At 56.0% G+C, this 27,775-nt stretch overlaps 1 protein-coding gene across 4 annotated transcripts; it reads left to right on the top strand.

The window, feature by feature from the left end:
* The first annotated feature begins 1,395 nt into the window (after window positions 1–1,395).
* On the top strand, window positions 1,396–26,528 carry ILKAP (ILK associated serine/threonine phosphatase). 4 transcript variants are annotated; one of them, XM_047773926.1, is made up of 12 exons: window positions 1,396–1,612; window positions 8,477–8,542; window positions 9,014–9,070; window positions 12,254–12,373; window positions 13,545–13,671; window positions 15,626–15,732; window positions 16,171–16,264; window positions 16,527–16,614; window positions 17,931–18,052; window positions 24,454–24,573; window positions 26,026–26,107; window positions 26,266–26,528. In XM_047773926.1, the coding sequence occupies exons 1-12, from the start codon at window positions 1,558–1,560 to the stop codon at window positions 26,404–26,406; spliced, it is 1,179 nt and encodes a 392-aa protein (XP_047629882.1). In that variant the 5' UTR covers window positions 1,396–1,557; the 3' UTR covers window positions 26,407–26,528. The 4 variants fall into 4 exon arrangements, with proteins under 4 accessions (XP_047629882.1, XP_047629883.1, XP_047629884.1 ...); XM_047773927.1 differs by lacking the exon at window positions 8,477–8,542 and having other exon boundaries at window positions 1,412–1,612; XM_047773925.1 differs by lacking the exons at window positions 1,396–1,612; window positions 8,477–8,542; window positions 9,014–9,070 and having other exon boundaries at window positions 10,290–12,373.
* The last annotated feature ends 1,247 nt before the right edge of the window (window positions 26,529–27,775 follow it).

Below are 27,775 nucleotides of genomic sequence, written 5' to 3'. Positions count from 1 at the left end.
GGACTGAGAGGTGAGCAAATGGAGACTATTCACTTCAGAGCACCTCTGCAGTTCGGCTGTTACGGGTGAGGGGAGGGCAGAGAGGACTTCACAAAGTGGAGTGAACGGTCAATGAGATGAGACCTGTGGGCTTGCTGGGTCCAACAACGTCCTAAGCCAGAGATCGCCAGAGGCACATCTGTAGTTGACCAGGTTGGGTTTCTTATTCATCCCAGCGAGGAAAACCGTTACTGGAAATCTCAGTAAAGCGATGCACAAAGGACTAGAAGGTCTGAGTTCACGTTCACTGATTTGGGGAAACACTTAGGGAAGTGGAGCTTTGCTCTGGACTGGATAATGTCAGAACTGGGGGGCGATGCCTCCACTGGATGTCTTACTGTCATGTCTGAAAGGCAGGACCACTAGACAAAGGCTACACTTGTAACTGGTAAAGAAGCAGCAGTCACTCTTAATCGGCAAGACAGGTTTTTTGTTTGTTTTTTTAGGGCCGCAGTTGCCTCATATGGAGGTTCCTAGGCTATTGGTTGAATTGGAGCTGCAGCTGCAGGCCTACAACACAACCGCAGCAACGTGGGATCTGAGCTGCATTTGCAACCTACACCACAGCTCACAGCAACACTTGGTTTTTAACCCACTGAGCGAGGCCAGGGATCGAACCCCCATCCTCATGGATACTAGTCGGGTTCTCTATCACTGAGCCAGGACGGGAACTCCCGGGTGTCTGGTCATTTTTGTGGCTTCGACTATGTTCATCTTTTGACCGGGTTCGGACATGAGTGGAAGGGCCTCCTTTTTTTGCCTTGACCTGTCCTCAGAGCCCGAGGTGTATGTTTTATGAAACTGTGCTTATTCAATAGAGCACCGAGGTCCAGCTGCGTGTGCCGGGCCAGCTCCCTGATGTCCTCTTTCCCCTCCCCCACGTGCCCGGATGGATGCAGACAAGCCGAGGGATGCCTCCTCTCCACCCTGCATCTTAAGGAGCCGCTGTCCTAACTCACCGGGCCGCTCCATCAGGCCTGGAATGGGCTGGTGTGAGCATGACGGAACGGACCCATGTGAAAACCCCATAAAGTCTTCCTGGCCGTCAGGGCTCACTGCAGCTGCCCTTGAGCTCAGGCATTTCTCTCCTGAAGGGCCTTCTCAACCTCGGAGGCCGGTGCCCAGGAGGAGTAGGAGGGGCCCGCGCCCGAGGTCCCCGAGAAACATGGCGCCTTCCGCGGCGCGTCAGCCCCGCCTGCCCAGGTACCAGCTCGCGCCCCGAGAACAGGGTAGACGTGCGCGTGCGCGCCGCCAGCCCCGCCCCCTCGCCGCCCCGCCCCGTCCCGCCCCGCGCGCGCGCAGGCCTCTGGGGCGGCCTGGCCACGCCGCGCGCCGATTGGTGGCGTTCCGGGCCCGCCTTCGGGTGATTGACGGCTCGGGGCCACCACCGCCCCGCCGCTGCCACTGCCGCTGCTGCTGCCGCCGCCGCCGCCGCCGCCGACGCCGCTGCAGGGTGTGGAGCCCGCCGCCGCTCGCGGGCTGCGCGTCTGCCGCCGCCGCCGCTGCCCAGCCTCCGCCATGGACCTGTTCGGGGACCTGCCGGAGCCCGAGCGCTCGCCGCGCCCTGCTGCCGGTAAGCGGGTGGCCGCCGGCCAGCGAGGGGAAGGAGGCCGGAGGGCGGGTGGCGGCGGCCTGCAGGCCCGCGGCGCCTGAGGCGGGCGGCGGGGGAGCGCGAGGGCGAGCGCGGGGGCACCGGCTCCGGGGCTCGGGCGCCTCCGCCATGTTCGCTGCGCAGGAGGAAAGGCCGCCGCGTCCTTTGTGTGCGGCCTCCACGTGCGGCCGCCCGGGGCCCGCAGTCCCCGCCGGCCCGCACGCCGGGCCCGCTCCCCGCCCGGAGCCGCCCCCGCGCGGCCCGGCCTGCGCTCGAAGCGCTCGCAGGGGCGACGACGTTATTCCGGGCGCTCCCCGCGCGGCGTCTCCTGCTTTGTGTTTTGTTGTCGCGCCAGAGGTTGCAGGGATCACCCACTTAGGCGCCCGCGGCTTGGAGGCCCGAGAGGATTTCTTCTCTGCCCCTCTGCTTTTAGCGTCTGATTCACAGCACTTGTCTGTGCTTTTCGGGGTCCCGGGAAGTGCCCCGCTCCCCGAAGTGCAGAGCGTTATCCCGGGGCCGCTCCCCTGCCGGCCCCGGCCGCTGAGCTCCCGGAGCTGGGGTTTGAGCTCCACGTTTTAGCAGCGTGGGGACCGTCTGGTTGGTCCTGTAGGTCCAGCCGCGCCGGGTCGCAGTTGGCAGAGGACCCGCTACGGATTTCACGTGCAAGGTCTTCAGCCGGATGCTGTGATTTAGGGCTTTCTTTCCAAGCCAAACTCGGTGGCAGAGAACGTGGAAAAGCAAAAGCAAGTTCGGATACTCCAGGCTGGCCTCAGCCCCGCTGCATCTGAAAGCCTGGCGAGAGCGCCCTGCCTCGGGGTCGTGAAACGTGCAGGAGGTTTTTGACAGCCCAGCAGGGGTCCGGAGACCCGCGGTTTGGGAACTACTGCTGCAGGCAACACGAAGGGCACTGAGACCCAGCCTTATGCTTTCAAAGAGCCTGATTCTGAGTGCAAGCGATTAAAATCGAAGAGGGCTGGAGGTAATGACTGTGGGAAATGCTGCTGTCCCGAGAAGCGGTGTTGGTAGTTCGTGGCCGGTGGAGAAGGAGGCGGAGCTGGAATTGGCCTCTGACGACGGGGCAGACTTGTGACGGGTCCTACCAGGGCGGGGGGAGTAGTGCGACACGGGGCCCTAACGGTGGTCCCCACGGGAGGAGTTGTCCTGCTGTCCACCGGGCCTGGGTGGGGGCTGGTCGCCTGTGGGTGGCCAGGCCCGTCTTTATCGGGTCCTTGTGCGCAGTAATGGCACCCTTACTTTTCTCCGAACGTTCCGTTTTTAGATTTGTTTTCTAGATCGTTCTGGTTGTGAAAACTCTGGCTTGTGTGTGCACTCTTTCTCACTCTGTGGGTGGAGTATAACTTTTGTCTGAGTATGTTTGGGGCAGACTTTGGATTTGTAGATGTGCCCGGAAGCCTATCAAATCTCTTTTTACCTGAAATTAATTCGGGTCTGGTGGGGGGGTCAATCCCTAAAATGACACAAAACTTGACAACTCTCCTAAGTTGGTGCTTGGAGGACACACCCAACCCTGCTGAGATGGCAGGTAGCAGGGCTCTGTGCGATGTTGAAAGCCCCCTTCCCTGAAGTGTCAACGGCACTGACACTGTCACAGGTCCTGCTTGACTGGGTGTGTTTTTTTTTAAATAGCTTAAAGAACGAAGAAGGCATGCTTTCTGATTTGTAGATGACAGAAAGCTGAGAGGGATAAGCACTAAAGTGAGTGACAAAATTGGAACCCCAAATAATCTTAACAGGCATTTAGTTAATACCAACAAGATGAAACGTAACAGGTTAAAAAAAATCATTTGAACAAGAACAGACTCTGATTTCACAATCTTGTGAAAATATTTTGATTTTTGAAACTTTAAATGTCATACTTTGTTTCCCAAAAATCGGCCATATTGGTTGATTAAATTGAACATAGAGTGAATGAAAAGAAAATAGGATGGATTTTGGAATTCCCGTCGTGGTGGAGTGGGTTAAGAATCCAACTGCGGCCTCTCCAGTTGATGCTGAGGTGCAGGTTCCGTCCCTGGCCCGGGGCACTGGCTTAAAGGATCTGGTTGGCCACAGCTGCAACTCAGATTCAATTCCTGGCTAGGGAAACTTCCATATGCCACAGGTGGGGCCGTTTAAAAAAAGAAGGAAGAAAAAGAAAAGGTTAGGGAGTCCCGTTGTGGCGCAGCGGAAACAAACCCAACTAGCAACCATGAGGTTGCGGGTTTGATTCCTAGCCTCGCTCTGTGGGTTAAGGATTCAGCGGGCGTTGCTGGGATTTAACTATGTAAAATAAAAAGTTTCTGCAGGCAAAATACCACAGAGGCAAGACAAGCTGAGAGAGAAGCGTTGCAATACACCTTGCTCAAGGTCACTGTCCCTAATAAGGGAGAGCCTCGGACAAATCTGTAAGGACGAGAGGTATCCCACCAGGAAAACGGTCAGAGGATGTGTCCTGACAGGTAATAGAGACGAAGTGCAAATGACCCGTCTACAGGAGCGGATGCTCTGTTTCTTCATTCCTGGAAAGGGAAAGGAAAAGCCCATCAGTGCTGTGCCCTGTTTTTCACTCATCAGCTTTAAAACTTGGCCAGATGGCGGGGAGGGTGTTCTCATAAAGTGTATTGGGAGTGGAAGTTACCACAGCTTTTTTTTGGAACACAGTTTGGCATTTTTCAATTTATTTATTTACCCTTTGACCAGCCGTCTAGCAGATATAATGAGGATATAAGTCTCAGGTTGTTTGTTGTGGCAGAATTTGTCATGGAAGAGACCAGAGGCATTCTGCATGTGCCCATCAGCAAGGGAACCAGAGAAGTGAGTGGCCGTGCTTCCCAGAGAGAATATTGTGGGGCTGTTGGGAGAATCAGTAGCCAGTGTGCTGGCCCGAGCATGTCCTGACGGCCTACAAGAGCAAGGATGTTTGTAGACTAGTGGACGGTGTGCGTCTGCCTTTTAAAAACGAAAACACACGTGCCCAAGTTCATGAGCATAAAAGAAAGTGGAAGCTAGACACTAAAACTGTTACTCTGGGTGGGGAGAGTGGGGGCGAGGCGGGGCCTTTTCTGATACCTCCGAGGCATTTGGAAAACACGCAGGGCAGCCCCGCAGTATCTGCGGGGGATTGGTTCCAGGGCCCCAGTGGCTCCCATAGCCCTGGGTGCTCAGGTTTCTATCCTAGGACGGCTGGCCCTCCGTATCCACAACCTCGGATGAGAAGGTCACCTGCATCACACTTGTAGTTGACAAGAAAATCCAGGTGTAAAAAGCAATTTAGGCAAAATATTTAAAAGCTTTTTGTTGCCTTATTGCGCATAGCAGCTTTTAGCTAACCCGAATATGGTCAGCCCAAGCGTAGTATGTAGTATAACTTTTAGTAGACTTAGCTTCAGAATGTAGAGAACTTTTTTAAAAAAGTCCTAGATGAAATTAATTGTGATGAAAAACTTGTTTTCGGTCTTGTTTCTTTCTTTATACTAGAGTTCTTATATCGAGAACACAGGGCCTCCTCCAAAGTTTCAGGTCACGGTCCCACTTGGCCCAAAGATGGCAGCCACACGTGTTTTGATTTGCTGTTTTTCCAAAACAAAATGTAAGGTTCTTGTTAACCAGAAGGTCCCCTACAGCATTTGTGACCTACGGAGTTTTTTGTTTTGCTTTCTTAAGAATCCGGACGCGGGCTACTCTAAATATGATCCTTTTGATGGTGCAGAAAGTGTTTCAGAGATGGAGCGCCTCAAGCACTGTCTTGGTGGCCTCGTGTAAGGGTTAAGTGAGCCGGTCCTTGTGAAGTCTCCAGACCGGGGTGGAGGCAGTGCGGCTCCTCGCCGAGAGCAGCCGGTGCTCAGCTGTGGATTGCCACGCCTCAGTCACGCCCTGGCACGGTTATTTAACCCAGGTGCCTTGGTTTCCCCGCCAGTAAGTAAAGCAACAATAATAGTACCCACCTCATAAGATTGTGGTAAAGGATTGAATGCATTCGAATAGGTAGAGCATTAGACACTAGAGTAGTTCCTGGCAGGCAGTGGATGTTAATTATCAGGTTTATAAGCCATTCGCAGTGGTGGCCAACAGAAATATGAAATGATGTCATTGTGTTTAATTGAAATAGTACTCACGGTATTCCAGAGTGACAGAGGCGAGGACAGACTCATACTGTTCAGGACGGGAAGGAAGGCCCTTCTCCGGGTGATGCTAGGTTTGGGGCACTACGCCAGACTGAGCTGTAGCCAAAGGAGAGGACCAGGCTGGTGCTAAGCTGGAAGCTCTGTCACGAGGAATGCTTACCTGGGTAAAAGAGGACCTCCCCCATTGGACGCTGGCATTGCAAAGACCTGATTGAGGTGTGTAGTTTAATTCTGGAATTAAAATCTGACCTTGCCCAAGTGGGAGGGTTGGTTGCTCTTGAGGTTGGCCTCCACCCCGAAATGTCCCCTCTCCTAAGATGCTGGGGCCCTGGCCCTGCTGGTAGCAGTGCAAGTGTTCAGCTGGACGCTGCTGGAGTGGGCGTGTCCATGGCCAGACAGCACAGAGCGAGCTTCCCTTGGCCGCGGCCTGCCTGCTGGAATATCAAGGAGGGCTTCTTGGAGGAGGCTTACTGCCCTGAGGAAATGGTTCTCCTAAGTGCCCCGCCCCCTTTTTTGGTCTTTGTAGGGCTGCACCTGCAGCATATGGAGGCTCCTAGGCTAGGGCAGAATCAGAGCTGTAGCCGCCGGCCTAGGCCACAGCTCATGGCAGCGCTAGATTCCCCAGCCCACTGAGTGAGGCCAGGGATCAAATCCGCATCCTCATGGACACTCTTCAGATTCGTTCCCGCCGCACCACAGCGGGAGCTCCCTAAATACCTTTTAATGTTTTTCTAATGCTGTTTTTTGAGTGCAGCCCATAGAGTCTCTGCATCAGTTGTGATAAAAATGAAAGTGCTTCCAATTACTTAGTTTCTGTAGGGTGGTCTTGAGGGTCAGACATCGCCCATTTGCATTAAGGATATAAAGCAAAAGAGTTACTTTTTGTTAAATTAGGAATATATCAGGTATTTAATGTCCTTCTGACCTAAACACTCCTGAAGAAATTTCCCTCTTTGGAGGTTATACTCCTTTTTTTTTTTTTTTAATTTTATGGCCGCATCTGTTGCACATGGAAGTTCCTGGGGGCAGGGATTGAATCCGAGCTGTAGCTGTGGCAACACCAGATCCTTTAACCCACTGTATCAGGCCAGGGATCAAATGGGCACCTCTGCAGCAACCTGAGCTGCTGCAGTAGGATTTTGTGTGTGTGTGTGTGTGTGTGTGTGTCTTTGTGTCTTTGTCTCTTCAGGGCCGCACCCACGGCATATGGAGGTTCCCAGGCTAGGGATCTAATCGGAGCTGTAGCTGCAGGACTACACCACAGCCACAGCAACGCCAGATCCGAGCTGGGTCTGCGACCTACACCACGGCTCAAGGCGATGCCATATCCTCAACCCACTGAGCGAGGCCAGGAATCCAACCCGCAGCCTCATGGTTCCTAATTGGATTTGTTTCCACTGTGCCATGACGGGAACTCCTGCAGTAGGATTCTTAACCCACTTCACCACAGCAGGAGCTCCTGGAGGATAGACATTTTAATTAAAATTTTGCCAAGTTTTCTAGGCAAAAAGATGAAATGGGTGAATCTTTTAGAACATTCAAGTTGAATTGGTTTTTACTGTATTTATTTATTTATTTAGTCTTTGGTCTTTTCAGGGCTGTACCTGCGACATATGGAGGTTCCCAGGCTAGGGGTCGAATCGGAGCTGTAGCCTCCAGCCTATACCAGAGCCACAGCAACGCCAGATCCGAGTGGCGTCTGCGACCCACACCACAGCTCACAGCAACGCCGGATCCTTCACCCACTCAGTGAGGCCAGGAATCGAACCCGTAACCTCGTGGTTCCTAGTTGGATTCGTTTCCGCTGCGCCCTGGCGGGAACTCCTCGTGTGATTTTAAAGGAGTTCATTGCTGTGCCTGAACTCTGGGGAACAGGACAAGTATGTTGCACGTGAGAGGCTGTGACTCTCTGCCACCCCCCCGCCACATCCCTGTGGGCCAGTTCATCTCTTTCGTACTTCCAGTAGAAATTTTGGGGAAAGCTGGAAGGGGAGGAGTGGTGAAATTTTACATGGGGGGGAAGAATTGCGTATCAAACATTTAACACAAGTACTTTGGAATGTTAATCTTTAGGTTTTCGGATAGGAAATTTCCCTGGCTGTCTTCTGTCTTGGAGGATGTGAAATTCCTCACTTTCTTCACACACGTCTGTTGAATTGAGGCCCGTGCGAGGGACGCCAGGTTAAGACGACTGGCTTGCTTCCCTCAAGTGTCTCAACATCTCAGTGCCTGTGTGTTTGAGAGCCTCCTTGGTGTTAGTTGAGAATGTTATTGACATAGGATTTTTTAAAGACCTGCAGACCTTTTGACAAGTCCCTTTATCCCTGAAGTTTTGTCTAGATTGAGGTACCAAGACAGAATTACTGTCTTGCCCTAGAATTATTTTTTTTTCTCCCCAGGATTCACTTTTAAAGAAAGATTTCAAAATACTTGTTCCGTTCAATAGTGAAATTATCAAGAAAAATTCTTGTTTCCCTCAAAATACCCAGTGGCCTTTAAAACGCCTGTTGGAGCATCTTCCATTGCTTTTATGTTGGCTGTAACTGTTGGAAACAAATGTCCATATTAAATGGCTGTCAAGAAAATATTTTTTAAAAATAAATGTTGCCCGACAGGGAGGAGAAGATTTGAATTTCATAGCAAACCCCTCTCAGAAGCTCCCCCCTCTGCAGAGCCCCGGCCGGTGACCACATGCTCTCTAAGCAGGTGTTCCGTGTTCTAGGGAAAGAAGCTCAGAAGGGATCTCTGCTCTTTGACGGCCTCCCTCCAGCCAGCAGTGCTGACTCAGGTACAGTCTTCAGGCTCTCCCAGGTGTGTGTCAGCGTGCCATCCTGGGATTGTAGTGGTCTCAATCTTTTTCCCTTTCCCCCATTTTCAACACACAGATGTTTTAGGTGTTGGACTGTCTTAAGTTTTGAATCCATGGCGTCAGGTAAGGCAGAAAAACCTGCTAGTCGCTAGCCCTGAGAAACTGCGTAAAAACGCTAAACGGTTTTCTCAGGTTCATTTGCGCGTCTATTTTACTAGCTGAGATGAGATTTAACTCTTTCAGGCAGGTTTTGTGTCCTGTGAAATGATAGGACTTTAAAATAAAATAGGTTCGAGATGCTATGTTGAGCACTGTGTGAGTTGCCACCGATGGACACACGAGTTTCGCGTTTATTTCGATGACCCGTGTAGGTGTCCTAGTGGGATGGATTCTGAGACTTGAGCCTCGTCCTGGTTTTGTGGATTCACCCAGTGTTCTGCTGTGTTTCAGGATCAGGGGGACCTTTGCTTTTCGATGATCTCCCACCAGCCAGCAGTGGCGATGCAGGTAAGTGGCGGGAAAGAAGTCCAGTGTGCCGATGGAAATGGTGCGTGATGTTTTACATTTATGTACAGTCCACTTGTACTTTTAACAAGGATCAGGATGACATTAACTCATAGTACAGCATAAAGCGTATTAGGGAGCAGAAAGATACAAGTACTACCATCACTTTTTCGTGATTATTTTTATCCCCCCCCCCCAGCCTTTTGTAATGACTTGAAGCAATATGAGTTTAGGGAGTTCCCACTGTGGCTCAGTGGTAACAAATCCAACTAGTATCCTTGAGGATGTGGGTTTGATTCCTGGCCTTGCTCAGTGGGTTAAGGATCCTGCGTTGCTGTGGCCGTGGTGTAGGCCGCCAGCTAGAGCCCCAGTTTGACCCCTAGCCTGGAAACGTCCATATGCTGTGGATGCGGCCCTAAAAAGGCCTAAAAAAAGAAAAAAGAAAGAAAGAAGGGAGTATGAGTTCAGTGATTTACTTTGATCTATGTTATTAACTTTAAAAACAAAACTCAGAGTTTGTCATTCTGGTTTTGCCTTGTTATATTCCTGACAGATCTAAATGTATCCAGCAGAAGTGTCTGTATATGAAATACAGTTAAAATTTATTTTCAGGAGTTCCCTTCATGATGCAGAGGAAATGAATCCGACTAGGAACCCTGAGGTTGTGGGTTCGATCCCTGGCCTCGCTCAGTGCGTTAAGGATTCAGTGTTGCCATGAGCTCTTGTGTAGGTCGCAGACGAGGCTTGGATCTGGCGGGGCTGTGGCTGTGGTGTAGGCTGGCAGCTGTAGCTCCGATTTGCCCCTTAGCCTGGGGCCCTCCATATGCTGCAGGTGCAGCCCTAAAAATAATAATAATTCAGTATCCCTGAAAAATTGAAGATATCCCTGATAATAAATCTTCTGTTTTATGCCAGTTATATTAAAAAAGAATTTTGGTATTGAAAAAATGAACTCAGAATGACACTGGTTATTAACTGGTAAGAGATCATATACAGGAATTTTCTTGAAATTCAAGACTTTAGTTAATTATTTTCCAGTCTGTCCTTATATGTTCTCAAGATTCTGTTTATTGATGTGATTTCATTTTTGTTAAGCCTTAACATTGGCTCAGAGTTCTCTTGTGGCACAGCAGGTTAACTGGCATTGTCACTGCAGCAGTTCAGATCACTGCTGCTGCATGGGGTCAGTCCCTGGCCTGCGAACTTCCACGTGCCGTGGGTGAGGCCAAAAAAAAAAAAAAACAAAAACAAAAAACCCCGCAAAACAATTGGCTGTACCTTTTCCTGTAAATGTTTTAACTTTTCCTTTTCTGTTCCAGTTAAACAGAAGGGGCAAGTAGAGCAGAGTCTCTAGGTTGTCTCTGTGACAAGTGTGTTACCCCATCTCACGGAGACCTTCTCACGTGGAATCCCCGAAAGGGAGGGGCTGCGGAGCAGTGGTGGGGACGGTGCTGGCGCGGCCGTCCTTTTCCTATGCAATTGTTATCTTCTAGTGTGAAAAGCCTTCCTTATGTTGTCAAGTCAGCCATACTCACTGCTTTTCAAGTATATTTTTTTTGTATCATAATTCTTTACCATAGAATCATTGGTCTAGAAAGTATGGATTAAATAAGTATCATCCCTATATTGAGAAAAAAGTATCACCATTATCTTACACATAAGAATTCTCAGGTTTCCAAACTTTGTTTCCTTTCCAAAAAATTAGAGCACTCTCATACTCCCAATTAACCTTAAAACCTTCTCGATAAAGACAAGTCCTCTGGGTTATAATGAAAGTTAACGTGTGCAGCTAGGGCTCTTGACACATTTGGTGAAAGAGAGGAGGGTTCCACAGAGTTCCATCGTAGTTACCCGTAGCCCTGATACTAGCAGTAATTTAGAAGATTTCAACAGCACTTGCTTGATTGTGTGTGTGCGTGTGTACATGGAACCCAGCCTTGTACCCAGTATTTTGGGCGTCTTGAGGAGACCTTCTTCTTAAGCAGGCAAGAGCCATTTACTCAAGTCGACTGCATCCCGGGCCATAAAGTAAGTCCCGGTGACTAATCAATGTCCCGTGTAGACCACATGTTCCAGTTAGAGTGTGCTTCAGTTAGAATTCAGCAACAGTCTAAAAAATGTCTGTTTTGCGACTTAAAGGAAGAGTCTCTTACATTCCCATGGGGGACCTGGAACACAGGCAGTAAGTGACAGGAGGCTGATGGAGGCCGGTGGGAGATCCGGGACCTTTTCCCAGTTAGGTCGCCTTACCGTGTGGGGTCGCGTGTGTCTGTTAACCTGATGCTGTTGCAGACCTCGCTCTTTGGCAAGGAACCGACTCTTTCTTGAGGGCAGGGACACGTCCTCTCTTTTCTCCTTGGTACTCAGAGATGTCTGGCAAGGAGCAGTTGAATAAATACTGAATGCTTGCAGAGTTTTACACCTGAACGCAGAGGGCACCTGGGGCCATGTGCTCCGACGGCGGTGGCCATGGCCTGGATACTCGGCGGACCAGGCACCGTGGTGGCTGCTTTGCCTATTTTCTCCCCACTGATTTTCAGACAGCCCTGAGAGGAGGGTACTCTCCCTGTCATGGGTGAGGAGACCGAGCCTGGGAGGTTAAGTCATTTGCCTTAAGCCCCCGCCCCCGTAACGGACATCTGAAACTAGACTTCGATCACTCCGGAAAGCACACGCACCGCGGGTGTTCTTGGCGCTGGCTTTGAATACCAGCTCACCCTTTGCAAACAGGAATGGCCTCAGCAGTCCTGTTTCACCTTTCAGGATGCATGTAATTCTTAAAGCCTGACCTTTCGGGGCGCTTGTTTCTTTTTTGAACTGGTTTGGGATGTTTCACTTGACAGATTTGGGCAACTTACTGATAAGGGCTTATGAATGTTAAGGATGGCGTCTGTGCCAGGCCCCCAACAGGCGTGGGCAGTCGGACCACGAGAAGCCTCTCCTGCGTGTCCTCTCATGGTCTGTCTGAGCAGGGCCTGGCTCTCAACTGGGGGGGGGGTCCCCCTCCGTGGGTGCCCGGCCACCGCCCCACCCCGCAGAGTGCGAGCCCCGACTGCTGTGCCTCCCTCTGTGCCTGGCCTCGCGTGAGTGGCTCTCGGAGTCTGAGGGCGGGGAGGGGCCTCGCCTGCCAGGGACTCTCACAGCCTACAGCTGCGTTTCTGTCTGGCTCTTGCTTTGTCTTTCCAGGTTCTCTCGACGCGTCGCCGTCCCAGACGGGAAAGAACGAAGGGAAAGGAGCAAAGAGAAAGACCTCTGAAGAAGAGAAGAATGGCAGCGAAGAGCTTGTGGAAAAGAAAGTTTGTAAAGGTTTTCAGACAGTTTGAAAACAAATGTATTAGACTCCGTATCTTAAAAGACCCCAGAGCAAAAGCACGCCCAGCTTTCCGATTACGATTCTTCCTTTCCGTGCCTGCACCGAGGGAGCGGGCGGGCTCCGGGCTTGCCCACGGGTCTCCAAGGCTGCTTCCGCCGCCCTCCCTCTGCTCTCGGCACCCCCTTCCTCAGCTTGTTCAGACAGGAAGCCTGCACCTGGTTTTCAAGGGCCAAAACGCTGGGGGGTGGGGGGTCCTAGCTTTCTGCGGGGAGCGGTCAGCTGACCAGCCCCCCAGCTTCTCTCTCGCCGCCCGTCCTTGCGCCCGGCCTGTCGAGGAGCCCTTGGGATATTCCGTGACCGGCGCGGGCAGGCAGCGTCCGCAGGGGAAAGACAGGCGAAGTGTGCAGTCAGCTTCCCCGCAGGTCCCGGTCCGTGGGAAGGAGCGAGAGCCTCGGCTCGCTCAGGGGAAAGGAGGAGCTGGGTCTTCCTCCCGCCGCTTAGTCTGGCGCCTCGAGTGGCCTGAGGCTCCCGGCCGCGGAGAGCGCAGCCCCGCGCAGCAGCCCCGCTCAGCCTCGAGGGCTTGCCTGCCTGCGGCCGCCCCGCTCTTGCGGAGGGGCCCCGGGCATTCCTCGGGGCTCTGGGTGGCGGGAGCCGCGCCCAGCGTCTCTGCCCCCGGGGGGGCTCCTTCCTCTTCTTTCCCTCCTGACGTCGCAGCCGCTGGTACTTGAGCAAACCCCGCAGGGGCCGCCTCGGGCTGGAAGCATTCGATTCCAGCGTCGCCCGTGGGGCGGGCGTGGCCGTCCCTCTCAAGTAGGCGGCTGGCGGCCGAGTTCTCCGCCCGCTTCCGCGCGCGCGCGGCGACGGCACGCTCCTTGCCCGGGCGCTTCGGCCTCGCGCCCTCTCGAGCGGCGCCGTCCCGGCCTGGCGCTGTCGTCCGCCGTCGCCTCTCGGCGCCGCGCCTTTGCCGAGCCGGGCCCTCCTGCCCCCGCGGCCCGACGTTGCTCACAGACCCGCGCGGGGAGGCGCCTCGAGGGGCGGCGCCCTCGTCTGCGGCCTCGGCGCGCTGCCAGCGGCACAGCCGCCCTGTCCTCGCTCGCTCTGGGACCGGGGCTCCCGGGGAGAAGGGCAGCGTTTTGTATTGGCTTCCTGTCCTCTCCTCCTCAGCCTCTTCGGCGATCTTCGGTTTGAAAGGCTACGTGGCCGAGCGGAAGGGCGAGCGCGAGGAGATGCAGGACGCGCACGTCATCCTCAACGACATCACCGAGGAGTGCCGGCCCCCCTCCTCCCTCATGTGAGTGTCCCCGACGGCCCGCGCTCCTGAGACCGCCGGGCCCTGAGACCGCCGGCCCGGGGCGGGGCGCTGGCGGTCGCAGCGGCGGAGAAGGCGCGGCCCTCGCGCCGCCTGCTGCGGCGGCCGTGGGTCTCCGCTGCGTCTTCTGGTTTCCACAGCGGGGCCCGTCCCACCTGCGCCGCGGGGGCGGGAGGCCAGGGGGCCGGCTGCGGCCACAGGTGGGTCCTGCCGCTCAGGGCCGCGCGGCGCCGAGTGTCGGGCCCGCCGGCGGCCGAAGGCTGCGGACCCGGGAAGGACCCTCCGCGTTGCGGGTCTTTGGGGGACGTTGCTTTCTACCAGGGTCTGAGGCGCTTCTGGCAGGTAGTGTTCTCGCTCTGACCCAGGAGATAGAGGCCGAAGCCGCTAATGAGAGCAGCGAGTGGTGCTCGAGGAGAGCTGGTGCAGAGCGCGAGGGCTGAGAAAGAGAACGGAAGAGCAGAGATGGCATCAGGAAGCAGAAGAACTGAACATTTTCCTACAGTTGTGCAGAGGAAAATGAAGCCTCTGGATACGGTCCGAGGCCTGGAGGAAAAGCAGCCAGGAGGCAGGACGTTGAGTTGGCCGTCAGGAAACACTGTTTACACCTGCGGCGACGTGTGCGTTGCACAGGCGCTCCCCCGCGTCCGTAATCGCATAGCCTTCCTGACAGGCGCTGCCTGACACCGAGTGCTCTGCTGGCGCTCGCTTTGGTGCCGGTGCTCTTGTCCCCTAGGTGAGGCCTAATCAGGAGGTGGCGATGGCCCCCGCAGGACACCCGGTCACCTGCAGAGACCACGGTCCCTGGTACACACCTCAGTGCTGCTAGGCTGCCATTGCGTACCAAGAGCAGGAGTCGCTTTCAGAGCCAGGAAAGGCACTTCTGGAGAGCACCGGGGGCAGGCTTTAGGGATAGAGCGAATTCGGGAACACTGAACCCTAACCAGCAAATACTACACCGTGAGAGTCCTTTTTTGGTCTTTTTAGGGCTGCACCCATGGCCTATGGAGGTTCCCAAGCTAGGGGTCGAATCGGAGCTGTAGCCACTGGCCTACGCCACAGCCACAGCAGTGTCAGATCTGAGCTGCGTCTGTGACCTACACCACAGCCCACGGCAACGCCAGAACCTTAGCCCACTGAGCAAGGCCAGGGGTGGAAGCTGTGTCCTCATGGATGCTAGTCGGGTTCATTAACCACTGAGCCACGACAGGAACTCCCAAAGATTCCGAGTTATAAGCCACATGAAGTTTTTTTGCCCTTGGCTTGTGTGATCCCGGATTGAAAAGGAAGTCCAAAAGTGTTTGGAAGTAGAGCAGCTCTGCAGAATCAACGTCGTTTCTCACTGGATTTATATTCTCTCCTCCTCGATTCAGTGTCTTCATGCCATTTATTCTATGTGTGTTGGTTTTCTGAGAACACGTGAATGGGGAAAAGGAGGAAGACTGGCACGATGGGCCTCAGGGTCTCTGTGTCGGTCAGAGTTGGAGCAGCAGTTCTGCAACTACCCATTCTTTTAGACTTTTTAACTGTCTTGCGTCAGGAACTGTTCATCTGAGTGTTAGTGTTTAAAACCAAGTCAGGTTTATTAATTTATTTGTGTTTTGGGTCATGCTTATGGCATGTGGAATTTCCCTGGCCAGGGATTGAGCCACGCCAGAGCAGCAGTCAGAGCCAGAACAGTGACAAAGCTGGGTCCTTAACCCACTGCACCACCAGGGAACTCCTCAGTCTGGCTTACAATAGAAAAAGTTCCGAGTTTTAGGTTAGTGAAAAAAATCAGAGTTAATAGATCTTGAATTTTGAAACAAGTCTGAGTGTTTAATTTTAAAATGTCGTGAAAGTTGTTTACATGTTTGTTTCGGTTAATGTTTGGTGGTTAAGAGTCATAGGCCTTAATGGCGAGGAGTGATCTTTGCTGACTCTCAATTCATTGTTCCAGTACCCGGGTTTCATATTTTGCTGTTTTTGATGGACATGGAGGAATTCGAGCCTCAAAATTTGCTGCACAGAACTTGCATCAGAACTTAATCAGGAAATTTCCGAAAGGTGAGACTGAGAACCAGAGCATTTCTCGTTCATCTCAGTGTTGGCTGTTGGTGTCGGTCGGTGAGGTGTCCTTAGCTTTTGTAAAGACTCGTTGCTGGAATTCTCTGGGGCTCAGCGGGTTAAGGATCTGGCGGCGTCACTGCTGTGGCTCTGGTTGTGGCTGTGGAGCGGGTGCAATCCCTGGTCTGGGAACTTCTGAATGCCGCAGGCATGGGCCTCTCCCCGCCCCCCCCCGCAAAAGCCCACAACACAGAAGGAAAGATGGAAGAGAGTCCCCGTTGAGTGTCAAAGAGCAGGGCTTCGAGGCGAGCAGGAGCTCTGGACCTGCGCACGGCTCTGCGTGCTCGGCGCCTCTCGCGAGATGTCTGTGGGTGCGAGTGAGTGTCTTGTTTTCATACTTGGGAGGCTTCAGAGCTTGTTTTGGCCCTTCTGTGATAGGGGATGTCATCAGTGTAGAGAAAACCGTGAAAAGATGCCTTCTGGACACTTTCAAGCACACGGACGAAGAGTTCCTCAAGCAGGCTTCCAGCCAGTGAGTACAACACGGGAAGACAGGTGAGGGAGCGTTAACTAAACACACTTCAGGCCTGGTGGGGTTTAATGCTCACGCTCACTGTGTGAACGGTTCCTAGTGCTGAGCAGGCTCGTGTAACTGCTCCCTAATCGGAAACAGAAAAGCACCCATCCAGGAACGGTCTGTTTTAAAGTCTAAGGCACTTCCCAGTCAGCTCGGGAAGCTGGGCTGAGTGCTTGCGTGCTGGTGGTGAGCGTGGTTCTGATGTGTTTCCCCGCAGGAAGCCTGCCTGGAAAGATGGGTCCACCGCCACGTGTGTTCTGGCTGTAGACAACATCCTTTATATCGCCAACCTCGGAGACAGTCGGGTATGTGGCTCGGAGGCCGCCCCCGGAGACGTCAGCGTGCGACGTGGGGGAAGAGCTGGAGGAAGCACTTGCTGACCAAGAGTACAGTGGTGCTGGCTGGGTCGCCGTCTTGTGGGGTGGCTGCAAGAGCTCCTGCTGCAGAGGTCATGTTCTCGGTCAGAGCACAGCAGCTCAGTTGGAGGCTGTTTGTCCTCTGGGAAGATTTATGCCCTGTAACACCTTTTCTGCTTTTTTCCACATTTTCCTTCTCGTGGGTACTCTCAAAGACAGGTGCTGGGTGTTGGAATTTAATCGTCACGCAGGGAGCTTAAATAGTCATCCTCATTTTCTGACCTCAGACAGAAATGAATGAAAAACATTAACCGCTGCCTCTCAAAAGCCTGTGATTCCAGAATAACTCAAAAGCCGTAGCTAGAACAGTGGTAGGTCTGTGACATCTATCCATTGAGCCCATTACACATGGCTGGGGGGGGGGGTTATTTCCCCCCGTGACAGCCTGCGTGCCAGTCACAGTGGTGGGGCGTGACTTGCAGCTGGAGGCAGTGTCTGCAGGGCGGCCGGGGCCGGCGCGTCACTTCCAGCACTGCTTCCTCTGCAGCCGGCCCCACGTTGTGCGGCAGTCACGGTGACAAAGTGACCTTCCCGGGCCTGGAAATAGCTGCTCCCCGGCCCCGTTGTGTTTAGGGTGATTTATAAAAGGCGGCCCTGGGGGTTAGGCCCTGAGCATCGCAGACGCTAGCCCTGCCTGGTGGTGCTTAGATTCTGGGGGTCCTTGAGTGGACTGTCTCTGCCACATAGGTTTAAACCAAAGGGCAGAGGAGCGTGAGTAAAACTGGCTGAGGAGAGAGAGAGACTTGGGAGTCAGAGCCCAGTTGGGCTCCTGGAGCTGCTCGGGGACTCGAGGTGTGATGCCGCCTGGGCCTCAGACTTCCTCACACAGTAAACACAGTGGCGGGAACGCACGGAGGGGCGCTGGGTCTGCCTCGTCTTGCCTCCCGTAGACTCCTAAGATGGTAAGGCCTGCAGGGGCCCTGGCCCCGCTTGGGGCCTCCCTGTGATGTCACACAGAGGACGGCGGCTGAGGGCGAGCATCCACCAGTTTGCCCCAGAGTTGAGACCAAGCCCGGGCTTTTCTCCCCACCTTCTTCTGTGACACCCTTCTGCGGCTTGATGCTGCCTCGATACTTGAGCCTCTGAACTCAGCTTGTCAGCAGGAGGCCGAATCTGAAACGCCACCCTTAACCTTTTTCTTTACTGTCAGCTTTGGGCGCTGAGCTCCTTGAATTTCACAGCTGCCGTAATCTCTCTCTTCCCAGGCAATCCTGTGTCGTTACAACGAGGAGAGTCAAAAACATGCAGCCTTAAGCCTCAGCAAGGAGCATAATCCAACCCAGTATGAGGAACGCATGAGAATACAGAAGGCTGGCGGGAATGTCAGGTAACGGGGGTGACGGCGACTCCAGGGAAGGAGGGCTCCCCTGAAAGGGGCCCGGAGACTTCCGAGGCGAGCGTCCTGTGTCGGGCGGTCTTCCGAGCTCTGACCTGGGCAAGCAGGCGAGCGAGAATTGACGGATCTCCTGTGTCCAAGTGGGAGCAAAAAATACATGCAAGGAGTTCCCGTTGTGGCTCAGCGGGTTAAGAACCCGACTAGTATCCATGAGGATGCGGGTTCGATCCCTGGCCTCGCTTACACCGTTGCCGTGAGCTGCAGTGTTGCAGGTCACAGACCGCGGCTCCGATCTGGCGTGGCTGTGGTGTAGGCCGACAGCTGCAGCTCCAGTTGGAGCCCTAGCCTGGGAACCTCCATGTGCCGCGGGTACAGCCCTAAAAAATGCATGCAAGAAACAGGCCTCCTGCATTTGCAGGAGGAGAGCTGCCTCAAGTTGAAGCGGACCATTTGCAGCGTTTTCTCTGGTCCTAGGAGCCTTCTTGACCGATCACTCGTCACAATCGGATAAGCTACGTTGAGGCAGTTCTCTAGAGAGACAGTCTGACGTGGCTAAAGCAGTAGATGTGAGACGGTGGTCCGTGCTGATCCTCTCCGGGCTTCCTGGGGCACAGCGTCTCTGGCTCAGAGGCCGCTCTCCCTGGCTTGGCCCTGGCTGTTCCACAGTCTTTGAACTTGACCACCGCGTGCCGGCCCTAAGTGACCATCTGCCGTCTCTCAGGGCGACGGAGGAGGTGGGGCCTACTCTACGCTCAGAAGAGGGACTCTTCAGGGACACTGTGTGTGAATTTGACCAGAAGGGTTCTTTGGTTCATCTCACAGTTTGACCCCACTAGATTTTATTTCCTGTTGGAGGTAAAACCAGCATATCAGCATAAGCCTGCAGTTACTTGTCCTTGGAAGCGTCGTATCTCTTCTGTTGCTCTTTGTTACTGCTCCAGGCTGGTCACAGCCGCTGGTGCAGGGGAGTCTCTGGAGAGGAGTCTGAATTCTTCGGGTTGGTTAAAAACCTCCTGGGTTAGTGGAAGGTGATTTTGGTCTTGGTTGTGGCTATGTCCATGAGCGCCGGTGGACTCGTGGGCTGGGTTCAGACGCTGCTCAGTGCTGTATGCCTGGCTTTTCCCTCCGACGGCTGTGGGCGTTAGTGCCTGAGAAGGCGACCCCTGCATTAAATGTCAGCGTCACCTGTGGTCCCCCCGCCGCCCCTTAAGGGCCACACCTGTGGCACATGGGGGTTCCCAGGCTAGGGGTCGAATCGGCGCTGCAGCTGCCGGCCTGCACCACAGCCGCACAGGATCCAAGCCATGTCTGCAGCCTACACCACAGCTCATGGCAGCGCCAGATACGTAGCCAACTGAGTGGGGCCAGGATTGAACCCGCATCCTTATGGGTACTAATCAGGTTCTTAACGCATGGAGCCACAACGGGAACTCCTCTGCCTTTTTTTTTATAACTGCTTTTGCCTGAATTCCTTGAAAAGATTTTGACACTGACGATCTTCTGGCTGAAAATAAGATCGGCGGTGCTGCGTTTCCCTCCTGTTTCCCATCCCTCGTGAAGAACAGTGTGTGTTTAGGGTGAGCCCCTCAGAAGAGGGGTGGGAGGCGAAGAGGTGGCGGGGGTTGGGTTGCGGGGGGAGGCAGTTCTGTTCTGGAGCAGCAGGGGCAGGTTGCAGCCTCTCTCCTGCTGAGGTGGGCTTGGCATGATTTCTCTTCCTCTATTCCCCCACTTTTATTAGTAAACTTTCCAGACGTGCAAAGAAAATGCTAAAATAGGAAACATTTCAATGTCTGCCACCTAGATTCAGTGAACATTTTGCTGTATTTGTTTTGTTTACATGTTAAGCGGAACTATTTAAAAATTAGTTGCGGACATAACACCTAAGAAAGAAAGAATTAGGGTTAGTTGTTACTTAGGGTCTCAGTAATCATTAGAATAATTAGGTGCTGTTAGGCGTGTGATGTCCCACATGTACTCGGCCTGCGCCAGGTGTCCCCGCATGCCGCGGTCTACATCCGGGGCCTGGGCAGCGGGCACGTTTCCTCCGTCCGCCCGTCCTCCGGGTGTAGGGCCGTCTCCCCTTTGCCTAGGCCTGGGCCCCGTCCCTCGCCAGGCCAGCGGTGGTCGAGGGTCACCAGCGGCACTGGTTCCACGTGTTTCTCACACAGCGAGCGTTAGGTCTGAAGACGTCCTTAAAAGATGTAGATGAAACACAGACGTGTTTGGTGGGATGCGGTGCCCTTCAGACGGTCTGGCTGCTGTCGGCGACCCTGATGCCCACGTTGGCTGCCGAGGGGTGAGAGGAGGTGTTTCCGGTGTGATGACCGGTGGCCGGGGGGATACCCTCCGGCCTTGGGCAGGTTGTTCCCACAAGCCTTTCGGCTGGCGGTTTTCTCTTGCCTCAGGGAGCCTTGCACATGCCCCCGCTCCCACAGGATGGCAGCAGCCACGGTCCTCCGCCTCCGTGGTTCCTTCTGCACGCGTGCTCGCGGGCGGCCTGGGAAGAGGGGCCGGCCCCCAGGAAGCAGGGTAGCGGGCCAAGTCCTTAGTCACCGTCGGCAGAGCCAGGCGGCCTTTCCTGCCTCTGCCTGCCCGTCCCTCTCTCTCCTCCTCCGCGGGGGCCGCAGGCGGGCTTAGGTCTCTTCCTCTCACGGCTCCTCGTCCGGGGCCAGGGGAGGGCGCCGCTTCGGCCGCCCCGGGCGCACCGGCCTGGCCCGTCCTCGGAGGCGTGGGGCTGCGCGAGCGGGGAGCCCGGCTCCGCCGCGCTCGGTCCTCCGTTCCGAGTCTGTTCGGGGACGGAGCCCGCGGAGACCCCCCGCCCCTGCAGGCCGGGAGCTCAGACGGCCGCTTCACGTTCAGGTCGAACATTTGGAGGGCCTTCTTTTAACGGCTTTTAACTCCGGAGTTGTCATGTTTTTCCACTGAAAATCGGGGTTCCTAATGAGGGGAGGCTGTCTCTCCGCCACAGCCGCGTGAGCACCGCGGCGTCGGCGCCGTCTCCACGAGTGACCGGAGCTCGCGGCTCTCGCGGCTCCCGCGTCCCCAGCCGGCGCCTCACGAGGACGCGCAGGGCTCGGGTGTGGACGCGGAGGAATTACTCTCAGCGCCGTCTCCCTGCCACGCTGGTTGTCACGGGCCTTAGTTTCATTGGGTGGTCGGCGTCGGGGCTTCGGCTGTTACAAAGCAGGGACGTGGTGACGTCGGACCGCCTGTGCGCGGGTGGTGGCAACAGAAGGTGGTGCAGCCGCTGCGGAAACCCCAACGGTGGGGCCTCACGAGCCAGGCCGGGCCACCCCGACAGCCAACACGTGAGCCGCGAAAAACAGTGCGAGCGCCCCGGGACCGGCGGCTCTCCTCCTGGGCCTGGACCCTTCAGAATGGAGAGCAGCGGAGTCGGACAGATCCTCGGGCGCCCACGTTCACGGCGGCGGCAGCCCCAGTGTCCGTCAGCAGATTAAGGGGTGAACCGATGAGGCCTGTCCCTGCAGCGGGCGGTCGCACAGCCTGAACGAGCAGGCCCTGTCACACACCGCGCCACACGGCACAGCCCTGACGGGGAAGCAGGCGGGTCGCAGACCCCGGGCCCACCCGCCCTGAGGACGCTTGGCCGTCAGCAGGCGGCGGAAGAGTGAATGCTGGGCGATGCCACGTCTGAGGTTCCTGCGTGTCAGAATCATCGTGGGGACAGAAGGAGAATGGGGTTGTCGTTGAAGGGGCAGGGCTTCGGGTGGGGGCACAGCGCTGTGCTGCCCGCCACTCAGCTGTACAGGGAGACGTAGTTAAGATGGTCACTTTTAGGTTACAGATATTTTTAGCACAATTTTAAAAGTGAAAACCCTTCTTCACGTGGTTAAATGTCTAAATTAAAGAAAAGGCACAGCTAGACCACGCTTTCACCTCCGCTCCCTTCACCCTTGGTTCCTGGTTGCTTGCCGGTGTTCCTCCTCGCCGAAGCTAGCAGATCCATGTACGTCTTTTTTCCTCTCCCGCTCTCTCACACTGGCGGCGGTCTGCTGCGGGCACCCCTGCATTGCACACGCCTGCCGCTGAGCGCCTCCGAGAAGGCAGGACCGTGCCAGGTGTATTTCACGAGGAAGGCAACGGAACAGATGGAGGGAGCTCGCCTGTGTAACTTTTTAGTTTCAGATACACGCTGTGTGCCTAGGACGGGGCTCTGAGGACAAAGACTTGGGCTGGGATCACCCCCAGCCATCTCTGTGGCACCCACGGACCTTGGCATCTGCGTCTTTGGACGGTCACAGGAAGATGGAGGTCCCACCTCCCAGCCTCAGCTCTGTAAGAACTTCGAGGCCACTGGGTCCCTGCCTTTGCTCACGTGCTAGATCAGCTGGAGTCAGAGCAGCAGCCAGACTGGCCTCCGATTGTGGAGGAAGCATTGGGACAGAAACTGCCACCAAAAAGAGCTGCTACGATCGGGGACCTCAGTGAGCGACTTTCCCACCGTACGACTGCTGTTTTCAGGTCGACGGCCTGACGGAGAGGAGACGCGCACCAGCAACCTGGAGTGAAGTTTAAAGTGCTTCTGGGCAGGAGGCCAGTCCTGTGGGTGACTGGGACCAGGGGACAGGCAGATGGGCCTGGGACCTCCTCAGCAGGGCGGGCTTGGGAGCCGTCGGGGGACAGCGGGAGGAGAGCGGACCTGCAGCCGTTCGTTGGGGGTGAACCAGCTGCAGAGCGCAGCGTCCTGGTGCCTCCCGGAGGCTGGCCCGTCCGGGACAGATGAGCCAGTTCTGCCGAGGGGGCTGGCGCGGGAGCAGGGCGGGCGGGGGCCGCAGTGCGCGTGTCCCACTGGGACGTGTCCTGCGGGATCGTCACTGAACACCAAGGGCAGGTGGCGTGGCTTCGTGCTCCTGTGACATGCAGTCTTGAGAGCTGGTGCTCGGGCCTCGCTGTCTGGCACTTGCACACGTGTGTCTGACAGCGCCTGCTCAGAGCTCGGGATTGGAGACGGCAGCTCTGGGCTGTGGTGCAGGCGCTCTTCCTCACCCGACTCAAGAGCTGTTCTGTGTTTCCTGTACTGATTTGTGCTGGCGGTAGCTGGGTCTTCCCGACCTGCCCCGGGCTCACGCTCGCTGAAACAAGCTGGGTTGATGGCTCGGGGGCAGTCTCGTGGCTTCCCACGGTCCCTGTGAGCTGGCATGGTGGTCTCCGGGCCGAGAGACCCCCAGCCCTCCCCTCTTCACTCTTCAGTGCTGCTGCTCTGCGCTCCCATCCCTCTGGCTGTTTGTTTTACTGTTTGTGCTGGAGAAGATTCGCAGATAGCAGAGTTCCGTTGATGACTTAGCTGTGACCACTGGGAGGGTGATGTGGGGGGGCAGACGAAGGGCTGGGAGCCAGGCTGGATTCTGACCCCGAGACAGCGGCCCAGCCCAGCTGGGCAGTTACCGGCCACATGCATCCAGGAGGCTGCAGCTGCCCGGGGTCGCACAGCAAGCACACACCAGATTGGTTCCTGGAGCCTCAGGCTGGGGCCCACTTCCCCCGCCGACATACCTGTCCCCTGACAGCGAGTCTGTGTATGTGGGAGTCACCGTCCTGGCTCCGTATCCCTCACCTAAAAGAGAAAATCATGCTGTCCAGGTACCAGCCTTGGTGTTGAAGTCATACTCATACCCAGAATGAAGAAAACTTGCTTCCAAATCTGGGAAGAGCCACTTTCTGGCATTTTCCAAGTCTGATCAGATTGAAGTGCAGAGTATCCCTCGATTCCAGCCATTCCTAACCCTGGTGCACGCGTGACTCTCCTGAGACTTTAAGATAAAAACAGGGAGTTCCTGGCTCAGTGGTTAACGAACCGGACTAGGAACCATGAGGTTTCGGGTTCGATCCTTGGCCTCGCTCAGTGGGTTAAGGATCTGGTGTTGCCGCGAGCAGTGTTGTAGGTCACAGACAGGGCTTGGATCCCGAGTTGCTGTGGCTGTGGTGTAGACCGGGGGCTACAGCTCCAATTCGACCCCTAGCCTGGGAACCTCCATATGCTGTGGGTGCGGCCCTAAAAAGACAAAAAAAAAAAGATAGGTAAAAGCAACACAGAAAAAGGAGGCTGGGCCCTGACCCAGGCAGCTGTGATGCTCGGCTCTGGGCCTGTCTGTGTGCGAGGCCCAGCACTGCCGTGTGCCAGCTGGAGGGGGCACTGTTGCCGTCGGTGCCACGGGGCTGAGGTGCAGGGCAGCAGAGTGTTAATGACCGGGAGCCGCGAAGCTGGACCACGAAGATGCCCGGCCTCACGTAGCCCGCGGCGGCGTCTCAGAGCTGTGGGTTCCCAGGTCACACCTCCCGCCGTCCCCGTTGCTCTGCTTTTTAAGATCAGGTTCTAGGCACTGGGACCCATGATCTGCCAGACAGAGTCTGAACGGTTTCCCTCGTTTCAGGGACGGGCGCGTCTTGGGCGTGCTGGAGGTGTCCCGCTCCATCGGGGACGGGCAGTACAAGCGCTGCGGGGTGACGTCTGTGCCAGACATCAGACGCTGCCAGCTGACCCCCAACGACAGGTAACATTGCCCTCCGGAGGGCTCTTTCTCTTGAGACCTTTTCCAGTTGGTGTAGTGAGCCGGGGGCGGCAAAGGGGGCGGCCGTGGCCTAGGCACCGGGCCAGGCCCTGGAGGTGCAGGGATTGATAAAAATACCATTTCTGCTCTCATGGGGTCCCCGGTCTGGTAGGGAGCATACATGGCTCTGGCTCTGGGGCTGCGCGGAGAGACCTTGGCCATGGAGGAGGGGCGACGACCCTGGTGGAAAAAGGAGGGTTTGTGGCAGAGGGGACACACATGGGCGTTAAAGTAGGACGGGGTGAACACGTGGCCAGGCAGGGGCCAGTACCGGGGCATCTTGAGAAAGTGACGGCAGGGTGCTTTGGGGACAGATTGGGAAGGCCTTGGATTTGTGCTGAGAAGTTGGACTTTTAGCTTAAAATGGAAGAATCATGGGAGGTTTGTAAGTGGAGCCAAGCTAGGCCGATAAAGAGGCACCCATGGAGCTGGCCCACCTGTAATTCTAAGGCCCCAAGCAAAGCGACAGCCCTCCGCTAGGAAGTGTTGAAGGCTGGCCTAGGATGGCGACGCCCGGGAGGAACTGATGCAGGGACCCTGCCCGGGGCGCGGTGAGCATGGAGGTGGCCTCTTCCAAGGAGCCTGGCCGCACCCCGCCTGCCTCGGCATCCAGCTTTCTAGGCACTGCCTCAGAAGGCACGTCTGCGCCGTGTGTGTGCCGTGCCAGCCCCCTCGGCTCGGGATCGGGACGGTGTGCCCGCGTGGCCACTTGCTGGAAGGGGCAGGTGCCTCCTTGGAACTGTGCCCATTGGCAAGCATGAGCCACGTGCCCAGTAAACAGTTATGGACCGAACGCCAGTCGGCAGGGGAAACCAGGGCCTGGGGAGTAAAACGAGGCGGGAAGGGTTAAGTTAGAGGCGGGACCCCAGGCTGGGAGAAGCGCGGCCGTCCCCCTCGCCCATCGCCGTCCAGAGGGCCTCGCCTCGGGACGTCTCGGGTTTGAGGGGAAGATGGTCCTGGTTGCAGAGGGTGACAGTGGACGGCTGTCCTCCCTTCATGTGGGTGGCGCTTGAGGACAGTCCCGAGTGAGTCCGGACCGTCTGCTCAGCGTCTGAGGAAGGGCTCGAGGCCTGTGCCAGGGCAGTTGAGTGCGTGTTCATTCCCGGAACACCTCGTGACTTGATGGGGTGATTTTCCCAGAGGGGGTCTCAGAAGCTGCCGCGTTGGGCTTCATCCATCGTTCGGGGTGAGGGGTGCAGTCCCAATTTTGAGTCAGAACATTTCACCCGCAGGTCACTTTAAGTAGCTTGAACTCTGGTCTCACAGAGGTTGAGCTGGTGGGCGATGTCGGCCTCCGAGGAGCTGGACAGACCCTCTCCCCCGGGGCGCCGGGCCACGTCACAGCGTGCCGCGGAGGCCGCTTCGCGCCGCTGAGGTTTCCTCTCCCCGCTGCAGGTTTATCTTGCTGGCCTGCGACGGCCTCTTCAAGGTCTTTACCCCGGAAGAAGCCGTCCACTTCATCTTGTCCTGCCTTGAGGTGAGACGGGTGTTAGAGGCAAAGCCGCTTCGGCCCAGGGTGCCCCGCGTGGGGAGCGTGAACCCCACCCAGGGGGCGGACCCGTCCGTTTGTCCCGCCGCCCAGGGCGGTGCTGTCTCAGGAGCCCCTGCTGACCAGCCCCCTCTCCTGCCCCGCAGGACGAGAAGATCCAGAGCCGGGAAGGGAAGCCCGCCGTGGACGCCCGCTACGAAGCCGCCTGCAACCGGCTGGCCACCAAGGCGGTGCAGCGGGGCTCTGCAGACAACGTGACGGTGATGGTGGTGCGGATAGGGCGCTGAGGCCGGGCCGGGGCCGCGTGCCCTGGGCTTCCCCAGGTCCTTCGGTGTCTGGCGCACATTGTGTGTTTCATGCGCTCTGGTGGGCTGCCCGTGGTTGTAAATAAAGGTTTCTTTCTTTTCTAGATTGTGAGTTATCTTTTACATTGCGAGCAGCTCGGGACCCTTCAGAGGTTGACGGTATTTGCTTTTGAAGGGGCTCGGGGTCTTTCCTTGTTGAGGCCGTTAGAGGCGTCTCGGACCGGCCAGTGACTGTGCGCTGCTGGCTGTGCGGTGCTTGGTGGTTTACGGGCGCCGTTCCAGGGCTCTTTCGCCCTCGTGGTAACTGGCTAGGGAGGCGCTCAGGTGACCGGTGTTGACAGACGAGGACCAGAACCCAGGGCTGCTGGAGAGCTCGGGCTGTGTTGTTTCCACACGAAAAGAAGCTGCCAAGGCATGAGGCGGCGGGACCCAGGCTGAGCTGGGCGTGCAGACTGATGGATGCGGCCATTCCTCAGGCGGCAGGTGCCCCTGTGGGCCCTCCGCAAACCCCACGCGGTTCAGCCTGCTTCTGATCCTGCTGATGGCAGAGCCTGTGGTGGGCTGGGTCCTCGGGTGCAACAGGTGCCCTTCCCAGGTTTGGGCAGTCAAGCGCGGCCTCTCAAGTCCGGCTTCCCATGTTAGGCGTGTGGCGTTTCCTGGAGGCTCAGCAGGTTATGGACATGGCCTTGTCACTGCGGTGGCTCAGGCCGCTGCTGTGGTGTGGGTTCGGTCCCTGGCCTGGGACCTTGCACGTGCATTCACTTGGCCCTGTGCCGGGCTGAAATTAGCTTCACAGGAACACGTCAGATTAAAGTGCATCTCCGCCTACTCAGAAAAACAAACTCTGAGATACTTTTGGAGTGCCCGTCGTGTCGCAGTGGAAACGCATCCGACTAGGAACCATGAGGCTGTGGGGTTCGATTCCTGGCCTTGCTCAGTGGGTTTAGGATCTGGCGTTGCCGTGAGCTGTGGTGTAGGTCACAGACGCAGCTCGGATCTGGTATTGCTGTGGCTGTGCCGTAGGCCGGTGGCTACAGCTCCAATTCGACCCCTAGCCTGGGAACCTCCATATGCCGCGGGTGCAGCCCTAAAAAGCAAATAAAGTACTTTTCAAGCCCTTATATCTGAAAGCAGGCCGTTGGTATTGCTGTTGTCACTTCTTAGTAAAGCAGCTTTTAGGTCCTTCTCTGTAAATGCTAGCTGCTGGATGATGTAAGATCTGAAAATTTGCTTTTGAAGCTGTTTTGGCATGTTTGCTGGCCCCGCCCAGCCTGCACACACGGCCTTATCGCCGCCTGCGTTCTGCTGGTGGACCGGCCTCCCTCCCTTTGCTGAGTGCGGGGACGATGCA

The sequence above is a fragment of the Phacochoerus africanus genome, chromosome 3, assembly GCF_016906955.1.
Source record: "Phacochoerus africanus isolate WHEZ1 chromosome 3, ROS_Pafr_v1, whole genome shotgun sequence".
Classification (NCBI taxonomy): domain Eukaryota; kingdom Metazoa; phylum Chordata; class Mammalia; order Artiodactyla; family Suidae; genus Phacochoerus; species Phacochoerus africanus.
This window is presented reverse-complemented; position numbering and strand designations above follow the sequence as displayed.